Raw genomic sequence first — 11630 nt, 5'->3', positions numbered from 1 at the left:
GAATTAAGGATTGTCACTGTTTATAAGTTAATTTAGATTTTATCCATGAGAAATTTAAGGATGATTATGCTAGTTTGTATAATGAGACTTCGAAGATTTTGCTTTGACGATCCTCAAAGCAACAGAATAAAGTTATTACTATGCCCAAACAGTTTAGTGTATATTTAAGGAAAAACGTTTAGATAGAACCAAATATTTTAAAAATCAGCCAATATTTCTGGTACGCCACTCCACAAAATATGTGAGTACCAATATAAATTTAATTAATTTTCACTGGTTGGTTTGTTCGCCTTCTCACGATCAATGTAGCTAGGTTAACAATATATGATGAAAGCCACCATCTAGCGGCTGGGCCAGAAACTGCTTCAATAAAACCTCGCCCGAACGTCTTCGAGATACCGTCCTTGTGTGCTCATCTTCCTCCGGGAAGATTTTTAGGCGCGGAACGATAAAAAAAAATAATGGAGGGAGGGCATTTGATCTTTTAATATATATACTGTATAGAAGTCGCCAGCCCAGGTTAAAAATTCTAATACGGTTTTGAGGTAGTTGGTTAATTCACCGCCGCAATCGCCACCATCTCTAGGGCATCGACTTGTGGTGGTCCCTAGCGGACAAGTGTCGAACTCTTCAAACACCCCTTCCCCCTCCTGTTGAACGACCACGAGCTGAAGTGAATGATAGGTGGGGGGGGGGGTGCGGGGTGAAAGTGCTGCGCTCTAACGTGTAAATAACAACTAAGACGATACAGGGCGTTACGGCAGCGCACTGCAGCGGTGAAGTTCCCAAGCTGCTCGTCATACGCTTCTGAAAAACGTAGAGTAAATCCTATCCACTCGCGACTTCTATACAGTATATATATATATAGGTATATATATATTCAAAGATTTGATGAACGGTTCTGGTTTTCCGGTGATTTCGCCCGCGAGGGTTTCCGGCGAGTACGCGTGGGAAGACGAAGTCGTCACGGCTGCGACGGCCCTGAGTCTCTGGAGCAGGTGGGGTGAGGGAGGGGGGGACTCCAGAGGACGCGGGCAACCGTCGCCGCCGAGACAAACGCGGAACCCCCCCCCGCCTTGCGAAACACTCATTGCCCACGCGACGCTCGACAATTATCCATTGTGCCTTTTATTCCCCCCCCCCCCCCCCAATCCCCCGCGCAGGTGAGAAAAAAAGGCTATTTATGACACGAGGTGGTGGTAGGGGAGAGAGAGAAAAAAAAAAGGTCCGGTGCACCAACTCGTTATCTCTTTTGTTATGCCTCGCGATCCGCGGATTTGCCTGGTGAGCTAATGGATAAAAGCGCGTGGTGGTTTCAGAGTGAGAAGAGAGGGGTAAGGGGGGTGGCAGCAACTCAGGGAGGGACCTTGGGCAGTTAGTTAGTCAGGAGGGTCCTGGGAACTTCATATAAAGGAGTGGCGCGGCCAGCGCGCGAAGGCCTGTTCCTTGCAGCGCCGGCGAACGTCGCACGCAACATCCGCCATGCATCCTCACCAGGTGAGGTCTGTCGTGCCCTTAACAGGGGGCGCCTCCCATCTCAGGTCAATATTTCATATTTACAGTAATTACAGATGAACTTGTAGACTTTTTCCAATTGTTTTAACTTTCACGAAATTAAAAAATATATACAGCGCATACTTTTTTTTTGCATAATTAGCTGCCACGGTTACATTTTTTTTAACGTTTATTGGGTTGTACAAATAAGGAGAATTAAATTTATTGCAGAACTGAAACTTTTTTTTAGGTTTAACTGCAATGCCGCTGGCTACTTCGTGATACGGTTTGCATTTCTACCACAAAATATAAATATAGTTTGAAAATCTAAAGAAACATGCTTTTAAAGATTATCAAACTAAAAAGTAAAAAATAATTTTAAAATTTAATTTATGACAATAGTATATAAGCAATACTAGTATAAATGAGAAAAAAGCTTGAGGCGCTTTGTGCCATATTTTTTGAATATTAAGCGCCCCATGCTTTTTTCTCATTTATACTAGTATTGCTTATATACTATATAATCTTATAATTTACCGGGGGGGGGGGGGAAACTTTTTTTTTTTCGGCGTGGTCGGGAGTAGTACTCACGATCTCTGAATCCGAAAGCTGACGTTACAGAAGTCACGCGCCTTAGACCGCTCGGCTAACGAACGTAATGAAATTAATGGGACATTTTACAGTGATGAGCCACTCACTCTTAGTCGAAAGAGTTACAGACGGACAGACAAACATACAGGTGAAGCTAATATAAAGCATGTAAAAAAACTCATTTCACGTATCTTGGCTGTCAAAATATGTAACAAAATTTGAGAATTTTTGAAATGCCATGTAAAATTAATTAATATTTTCTGTCCATACCACCTTAGATACCACTGTACTGTAGAAATGTGTGTTCATCGAACCATGGGTAGTTTCAACACGCATCGAAGAAGACGAAAACAATAACAACGTGACAAAATTTCAAAGCATCCAATCACACGCGATCCTGCCGGCAGGTAGACTGTGGCACCTGCCAATGGACGTTATCTGTGCACAAGTGGGTGGATTTCAACCTGTAAATTAACATGAATTTTAAAGGAGATTATATATTTTTAAAAAATTTCAAATGCAATGACAAATTAAAAAAATAAAACTTTTTATTGAAATTTCTTAAAAGCATTGTCATAAATCAAAACATGAAAGTGTAGGAGTTAAATCGTGAAACAGTGCTAAAAAAGTGCAAAAACAAATGACCAATTCACCGTGTACGAACAAGATAATTATTGTGCGTATTAAGTATTGCAGATATATTTTCCCAAAAGTCCTTAACAGGTTTTTTTTTCCTGTTGTGGTTGACAAACAGAAAATGTTCATACTGTTTTCATAACTATAGTCTTGGTCATGTAACATGTCTCAAAAGTAATATCTACCAGTTTTTTACGTGCTCTTCTGCCCTTTAGTGGACGAGGGGGGTAAAAGGGGGGGGGGGGGCTGTAATGAGGATATACAACCCCCTCCCCCGAAAGTTGGCAAAATAATGTGCAGAATACCAGTGAAGGTGTGTTAATTTTGGGTGATACAAGGTAAGCTGCTGCAACACCTGCAATTTCAACTGTGCGAGAAACCACTTTGACTACAGCTACTATTGTAGGCCCCTGTGTTTGTGGTAATAGTTTCAAATAATGCATACCTGTGTTTAAATTTTATTTATTTTTTTTAATTTTTTTTATTTCTTCCCCCCCTCCCCCCCCCCCCTTTTTCCAAAAAAAAAAACTATGTCCGCTACTGCTTCTGTCTCTGCAGTTCTGTCAAGAGACGCCTAAGATGTCCATCAAGTTCTGTCCCTGCCCGAACACGCCCGAATATTCACCTTCGGCCAACCTCGGGATTTGTTTTATTTTTGCGCAGGAAAAATGAATTCAAATATTAAAAGTGGTCAGTTAGGTTAGATACATTAAAACACTTTAAAAACACTTTGGACGGTTAGTTAGGTTAGTATAGCTACACTAAAATAAACAGAGAAATATAAATATATATAAATAAACCCGAGGTTGGCCGAAGGTGAATATTCTGGCGTGTTCGGGCAAAGACAGAACTTGATGTACATCTTAGGCTTCCCTTCTGTCAACAGTGTCTGTAAACAAACGTGTGTTGCTTTTGCAAGTGAAAGTTGTAAAATGGGCACCGCTGGTGTAACTGTCGAATGGTGAGACAAGTCACGTGACATGGTCGAAGCGACGTGATGACGTCGTGACGCACACTCATCGCTCTCTTTTACTTCCACAGAGTGACTTCTTCGGAGTCATGGCCTTGCTGGGTTGTTCGGTGGCTGTCACCATATCGCCTCTCCCGTACTACGGTAAGTAGCCTGCACTCGTGGCCTGGTTTTCAGGCGCTCGTAACTGTCAGGTTACGATTCATTTATACTCAAGAAATAAATAGCACAGTAATGAACGAGGTATCAGACGGATTCCAGAGAATTCCAGTTTAAGCTAATGAATCAACAATACAATTTTTGGGTAAAAATATATTTAAAACATTGGTAGCACGTAGAAAAAATAATATTGGCATTAAACATAGCAAACATAACTTTTAAGTGAACAGAAGTGAATGATATGGAACAGGAAAAATAATGTTATTTCTATGTCTTTGTTTGAGTCTATGTCTTTGTCTTGGTTTGTTCTATGAGTTTACAATAACCCTGCGAGCGCGTGGATAAAGTGAACAATGCAACACAAAGGTGTTAGGAAACGCTCACCGCCTGCACATTGCAGCTACAAGCGTTCAGGTTTACAAAACGCAGCGTTCGCAAACACGATACACCGCGAGTAAAAAGTCCCATTTTTTTCCACGTAGTTTGAGAACCCGAACGCGAGATTCATTGGGGGGGTCCAGGGCTTTGCGGTGTCTTTTGGACCACTTGTACTTTTGAGGGACATTAATAATTTGAAGAGGGGCCTTACATGGGGCATATAAACGCGGAAGGAATAGCCCCCAGATAAATGGGAACTAGCCCCCAGAGAAAAGGGAACTAACACCCAGAGAAATAGACGTTCGAGGTCTCTACACTGGAAAATTTGACAATTAAACTCTTTGAAACAATATTTTTAAGGCAACCTAGATCTTAAATTTCGATTATGGTTTTACTAATTTGGCTGAAGGATCTAAAATAATCAATACTAATCAATTATATTCGGGTTAGTTTTTTTTTTATGCTAACTAACTCTGTTGAAATCACGCCATTACACGAGGCCATAAAATCATTGAAAGTATTTTTTCTAATACGTAATCATGAAAACCCAATTGAAATCGAAATGTATTGACCAGCACTTAAAATTACCTGCTGGTTACAATTTAACTGTTGCTTTTCCCATTTGACTCAAGCGCGGCTCCAGAAGGGGGGCGGTGGGGGCGATAGCCCCTCCCGAGACCAATTTTATTGATTAGTGTATATTTATGTTGACTTAAATATTTAATTTCATATGTTAAACTTTTATCTCATCAAAAGTTGCATGGAGCTATACTAAGGTTTTGTATTTGAAACCTGTAATTTGTAAATAATATTCCAAGGCCAATATCTGACCACTTTCATTTTTTTGCAACTACGTCCTTTCTTTGTGCTATAGCCCCCTCCCGAAAAGTCATCCTGAAGCCGCCGTTGATTTGAGTTCCGTTACTTTTCACGAAAACTGAACGAACGAGGGAAATGAAAGTACTAGGGTTCGGCAGTTGCCCTGGAGCCGTCCTTGCAGAGAACAAGAAGGGGCTACGGGTGCGAAATGACCGCACGACTCGGCATTTCTGCAGGGACTGTACCATCGCCCGACCCCGCCATAGCGGAACCAGCTAATTACGCCCGGAATGGGGAAACACTTCACGCCCGGTGCTGCTCAAGGCGACGTGCGACTTGACTTGAACTGACCTTCGGGAAGAACACGTTTCCTCCGGCCGCTTCTACAACTTCCGGTATTCCGTTGCTTTTTTTTTTTTTAATTTCAACTCACTGCCTCGGCATCACGCGCCGTGTTGATTTTTTTTTTTCTTTGTAAACATCTCAGCTCCCGGCATATGTACTTACTGCATTTTGTAGGGGTAATTTCGTGAATGGAACGGAAGTGAGTAAACACGCAGGGCCGGATTCAGGGGAGGGCAACCGGGGCGAAAGCCCCGGGGCCCCCACAAATCCTTTGATATTCTTTTTCCGCTGTTTTACCTTTACCTACAGTGCTTTGTACATACATGATTATATTATTGTTAAATATTAACAGAAATATTCATTACCACTAAAATTTAATTTCATATAATTCTTGTCTCCGATTATTATTATGTATGTTTTTTTTAAATACTAAGAGAATCTACTTGATTTCACAATAAATTATTTATTGGAAAACTCGACTGAAAATTTTTTTTTTCATTTTATTTGTAAAATAATTTGGGGCCAGGGGGCCTCCGCTCCTCTGTTGCCCCGAGGCCTCCAGACCTCCAAATCCGGCCCTGTAAACACGTGGAAGACTCAGAAATCTCAAAAATAAATTATGGTCCCATGTGATCCATCCGTATATGTTAACTTTCAGCGAACATCGGGGGATGTAGGTACTAAGCGTTTTGTTCCAACTAGACTTTATAACAATAGAAATATTCTTTAATGGTTATATTAAAATCATGAAAATTAATAAGAAAAACTTTAAAAAATTAGCTAAACAATTTTTACAATCCTTGGTTGACATTGAAATGTAGAGACAGCATAACGTTCGTCATACTGTCGCCTACATATTGTCGACACCATGTTGCATAAAATAATTTTTTGGTGAAAATTTTACTATTAAATGTTAAATGTTGTATAAAATCAATAAGGACGAGGTTTGTTTGTAGGAAGTATTCTGTTGTTTAAGCAAAAACAAATATAAATACTTATACTTGGTGTTAAAATACGTATTTAAAAATTTTGCAGGTTAATTTTGTTTTAATCCACCTATTAGACTGCACTTTTAGTTTGAAAAATACTTGAAACTATAGCGCCGGGTTTTTAATGAATTAGAGAAACAAAACAAAATGTTAAATGTTTTGGCGCCATGTTTGTTTAAAAAAAAATCCTGGCTAATAAAGTGGTATAGGTAATTTTAAAGTTACTATTATATCTTGTTATGACTGTTTAAGTTTACAAAATGTATTCCAGGATCGTTTCATTACCATAAAGTTTGCTTTGGTGCACCAGTAGGTACAATTAGTACATCCCTGGATTTTCGCGAAACATGCACGGGTGCATGTTGCCACACTAGGTCCGCCATCTTGACGACTTCGGCTCGTGGCTGTAACAGTTTCTGCACGCATGTGCATTGAACTTTTCAACCTGTTAAATTTCGGTTGTGTCATGCGCACTTATTTCATTGAATTTATGGTACTTACTAAAATTTATTAATTTTTGAGTGGAAGATATATGCGGCGCAAGCGTACAATGAGCGTAACGGAACACAGTGTAATGGGACAATGTGCGTAACGGGACACTTTTTCGTGCGTGCAGCCGGCGTTCATCGATTTATTAGACGTTGTCACGTCAAAAATAAATTGTGCTTTGAGTTTATAGTCCGTCAAAACAACAAGTTTTGGTTATGTTTCAACAGCTATGTGCCAATGTTTGCAGATCGGAACACGGATAACCAGGATGTTCCAGTGAGAGGCACAGCGACCTACGTGGACGGCTACAGGTCCGGCGATCCGAACAGAGGATTCCAGAACAGTTACCAGAACACTTACCAGAACACTTACCAGAACACTTACCACAACGGTGACAGCGGGGCTACGAGGCCATCTCAAGGAAGCTCTTACGACCCGTGCAGAAGAGTAAGTGCACTTGAAGAAAAAATTGGTTGTCTGTAAAGTCGGTTCACGGATGATAGTTTAACGTGACAACGTTATAACAAAACATTGTTGAAATGATTGCATACTTTTATGAATAAAATTGAATCATTTTTATTGAATTATCACTATTTTGTATGGATACAAAGAAGGAGTGAAATGAAATCTACAATTTAATTGATAAATTTACTTTTATTTGCACTCGTTAATTCAAATATGTTTATTACTTTAACGAAGAGATCATTTTAACTATAACTTTTATACATGTTTGCTGTTTAACTTCTTCCAACCTGTGTTATTCTGTTAAGGATAGGACGATGATAGGAAAAGTAGGAAACGAATGGGAGTGTTTAAAGTTTAATGTGCCTCGAAAAAGTCAAATCGATGGTTGTTCCAATCGAGTGGAAGAGAGATAGATGCTGCGCAAGCGTACAATGAGCGTAACGGGACTATGAGTCATCCTTTTTCGTGCGTGCAGCCGGCGTTCATCGATTTATTAGACGTTGTCACGTCAAAAGAACACCCGTTACATTGAAAGGTCTTTATACGGTTCGACACAGTCTGCAACCCGGCACAAACGAACGATCCTTCTAATCGGAAAGTCTGTCGCGCTGACGTCATAGATGTGTCAAGAACGTGATTGGTTTCGATAATTACTTCATCCGCGTCACGCCCTTTGCGCTTTTGTGGCTCCAGCACAACTCGGCAAGTAATGGATCTAGAAAACTACGGGAGAGACCAATACTACGTGCGTAGCTACGTATTTCGAACGTTTATGGTTTAAATACGATTGCTGTCTACGTGCCAGGTCCATTGGTCGATACAACCGTCGCAGTTCTGTATCTGCCACCAAGCACAAGATACCTTAATGATTAGAGACCGGAAAAATTCGCGGATTCCTTTCGCGATAGGCTAGAATCCAAAAACGTTTGCCTTTTTACCGCATCAGTGATTGGGCAACAGTTTATCTGAATGACACTCGGCCAATGAAAAACCTTTAACAAAAGAAGTATCGAATCACTAGCTTCCCTGTTAACAGGTATCACGAGTCAGTAGCCAATGAGCAGATGTCATTTTCCCGCATGAATAGAGGATCATGGAGTCTATCCTACAGGTCATTGAAATCGCAATTTTTACCGGTCTCTATTCATGATACCATCCTCTATATATGTATGTATGCATGTATGTATGCATGTATGTATATATATATTTATATATAGAGGCATATATATATAGGCCTCTCTATATATAAATTCTTTGTTCTTGTTAAGGGCCTGTCACACTGTCAAAGATTAGCTCCCAACGCCTTCGTACATTTTGCGTCCAAGTTGGAGGGTTATGACGTCACCGAAAACGCCACTAGCACGGCCATGTTTGTTCGACAAGTTGGATGACTTGAGTTTCCATCAAATATTTTGCATGTAGGACTGGTTCTAAAATATGTTGGATGTTTGATGCAATCGGCCAATCGAAATCGTGCCCTAGTGTAAACGGAAATGGCATCCGCTTCCGTCACAACGATTCTTTAAAATGGCGGAGGACACATGGGCGATTAAAGATGTTATAAAACTGAAATGACTAAAATAATGTTTATATGAATGTCGTATGAGAAAACATAGTATGTGTAAAAATTAACTTATCTTTCTGTAACATTAAAAAAAAAATCACTGAACATTTATTTCATTATGTAACGAATATTATTTTTCGTTAAATTTATACATGTTCAAAAAATTCATAAATGCACAAGTAGCATAACAATCTCAAAAATTCAATCCAGCACTGTTATGCATTATTTAATTTCAAAATTGAGATTAAACTTGAAACGTTTTTTGATAGCTCAGACCAAAAATAAACCTTTATAGTGTGACATGTTTTAAAGCATATTTGAGGAAATCTGTCCACATTTGGAAGGACTTTTCAGTCCAATACCATCCCTCCAAATCTGTTATCAAATATATTGGAGACAAATATTTCACATTGTGTCAGGGACTTTTGGTTTTTGGAAAGCCAGCACGCTTTATTTTCATTTTTTAGCTTTAATTTTTCTTCTGAACGTCACCCATTTAAGTATCTCACTGTCCAGTTTGCATATCAAATTACTTTGTTACATTTGCACTGCCAGTTGATTGATAATCGGATGTCGGATTTGTTTTGTTTTTTAAATGTTTCTTTATGCGACGATATTCGTGTTTGTGCTAATAATCGTTGCGAGCGACGCGACGGTTAAAAACCTCGTTCTCGTGATTGGCGTTGCAGGTGTTCGGGGGCAATCCCTACCCAGGACACTACAACACGAGAGACGACAATCGATACAACTACGACGGCGGGAGTCGATACTACGGCAATGAAGTCGATCGCGATCCGTATCCATCCGTCCGAAACAGAGACTACTACCCGAACTTCTACCCCCAAGGAGGAAGAGACCAGGGAGGAAGAGGCCAAGGAGGAAGAGACCAGGGAGGAAGAGACCAGGGAGGAAGAGGCCAAGGAGGAAGAGACCAAGGAGGAAGGGACCAAGGAGGAAGAGGCAACGGTAGGAATCCACTGGGTAAGTTTTCATTTATGCAAGAGTGGAAAAAATATTTTTTTTTCCGTAAAAGAATACGAAATAGCTTAAGACTGGGTGCACATTCAAACAACACAAGCGAGTGCACAACAGGCCAGCTGCATGATTGTGCACACGATAATAATTAAAATCTTACTGTTGATTTCAGCCGGTGAATATAAACGCGATGCATCCGATATCTGTCGGTAGGGTTAGTACATAAGTGCGAAAGTAATGCGAGTGCGCCAAGTATGCAAGGTTTTGCAAGCGTGGGAAGTAGGTACATACGTGAGCGCGCGAGAGAGCACTCAACTGCGAGCGTGAGAGTGTGCAAGTATGCAAGTGTGCGAGCATGCTGCGTAATAAATTTCTCCTAATCTGCCGGTTCTTTGCAACACGTTTAACGCAAAGAAGTTTTCGGGGCCGATGTGTTTTTGTTTGTGACGTATGGAGCGTTGTGCCTTCGAGGGCCAGGCGTGTTCTTGGAGTGGCGATGGCGTGCGGTTTGTTACAGACGGCTGCGGGTACGGAGGGACGCAGTACCCATCCAGCGGGTACGACGGGTACGGAGGAACGCAGCAACCTTCCAGCGGGTACGGAGGAACGCAGTACCCATCCAGCGGGTACGACGGGTACGGAGGAACGCAGCAACCTTCCAGCGGGTACGGAGGGACGCAGTACCCATCCAGCGGGTACGGCGGGTACGGCGGGTACGGCGCGGCACCCCGCAGGCCCGGCTACGAGAGCGGCGGCCACAGAGGTAGCTGCTGCGAGGACCGCTACTGGGCGCGCGGCGCGAGACGGGACCTCGAGGGTCGCGGGGCAAGGGCCTTCCCTGACCGGCCCGCCCGTAGCAGCGGCGGTACCGTCGGCTTCTGGGGCGGCGGCCAGCTGTGACCTGCACCGCTGTACACTCTCTCCGTATCCTTTCGGAACCATTAAACAACTGTTACTTCGCAGCACTGTCCTTTATTTCATCTACCACCGTGCGTCGTCATCCAGTACCTACACAGAAAAAAAAAACAAATAAAGGTTATGTACAGTATTTACTACATATTGGTTCCTCCGGGCACATGCGCCAGGCGGGGATTGAAGGTTGTGTCCGCCATCTTGGATTGTGACGTCATGGCGGCCATCTTGGATTAACTAGATCTTGACCTTTGACCTCGACCATTATTTTTCAAAAATGACCCCAAATTTTCCAGTCTTTTGGAGAAGAAAATTCCGTCGAAAAAAAAAAATCAAAAAGTTTAAAAAATTACAATTTTTCCTTATTTCAAGGGGAAAATTCCCGGAACGGGAAAAGGTTTAAAAATAACAATGCATAAATGTTCTGGTAAGAATACGAATCCAGTATTACTACCTACACTTTTTTTTTTTTTTTTTTTTTAGTGAAACATTTGTTTTCATGTAAGTGTAGACATTTAAGAATATCTGCAATTTTACAAGAATTATTCTGTTACATTTACTAAAAAATATTTACAGTGTATAATAAGCTTTAATACGGAGGAAAAAAACCGAACGGCAGCATAAATTGGTATTATTCCGTAGCAAATGTTTAACGTTTAATATTGAAAATTCGCCTTCGTTAAGGTGGGGATCGTATAGAAAAATATTTTTAAAGATCACAACATAGAGTCTGTCAACAGTTGTAAGCATTCCAGGAATCTTAATATATATAAATCTCGTGTCACAATGTTTGTCCTCAATGGACTCCTAAACCACTTAACCGATTTCGATGAAAATTGGCATT

At 41.0% G+C, this 11630-nt stretch overlaps 1 protein-coding gene across 1 annotated transcript; it reads left to right on the top strand.

Annotated features, from left to right (window-relative positions):
• Window positions 1-1401: 1401 nt before the first annotated feature.
• Window positions 1402-10903, top strand: LOC134538173 (TATA-binding protein-associated factor 2N-like). Its single transcript, XM_063379235.1, has 5 exons — window positions 1402-1497; window positions 3763-3835; window positions 7118-7317; window positions 9589-9880; window positions 10392-10903. Exons 1-5 carry the CDS (start codon window positions 1483-1485, stop codon window positions 10772-10774), a joined length of 963 nt encoding a protein of 320 aa, XP_063235305.1. The 5' UTR covers window positions 1402-1482; the 3' UTR covers window positions 10775-10903.
• The last annotated feature ends 727 nt before the right edge of the window (window positions 10904-11630 follow it).

This window comes from Bacillus rossius, chromosome 13 (assembly GCF_032445375.1).
Source record: "Bacillus rossius redtenbacheri isolate Brsri chromosome 13, Brsri_v3, whole genome shotgun sequence".
In the NCBI taxonomy this organism is placed as follows: Eukaryota; Metazoa; Arthropoda; class Insecta; order Phasmatodea; family Bacillidae; genus Bacillus; species Bacillus rossius.
The sequence above is the reverse complement of the archived record's forward strand: the minus strand, read 5'-3'. Positions and strand labels throughout refer to the sequence as shown.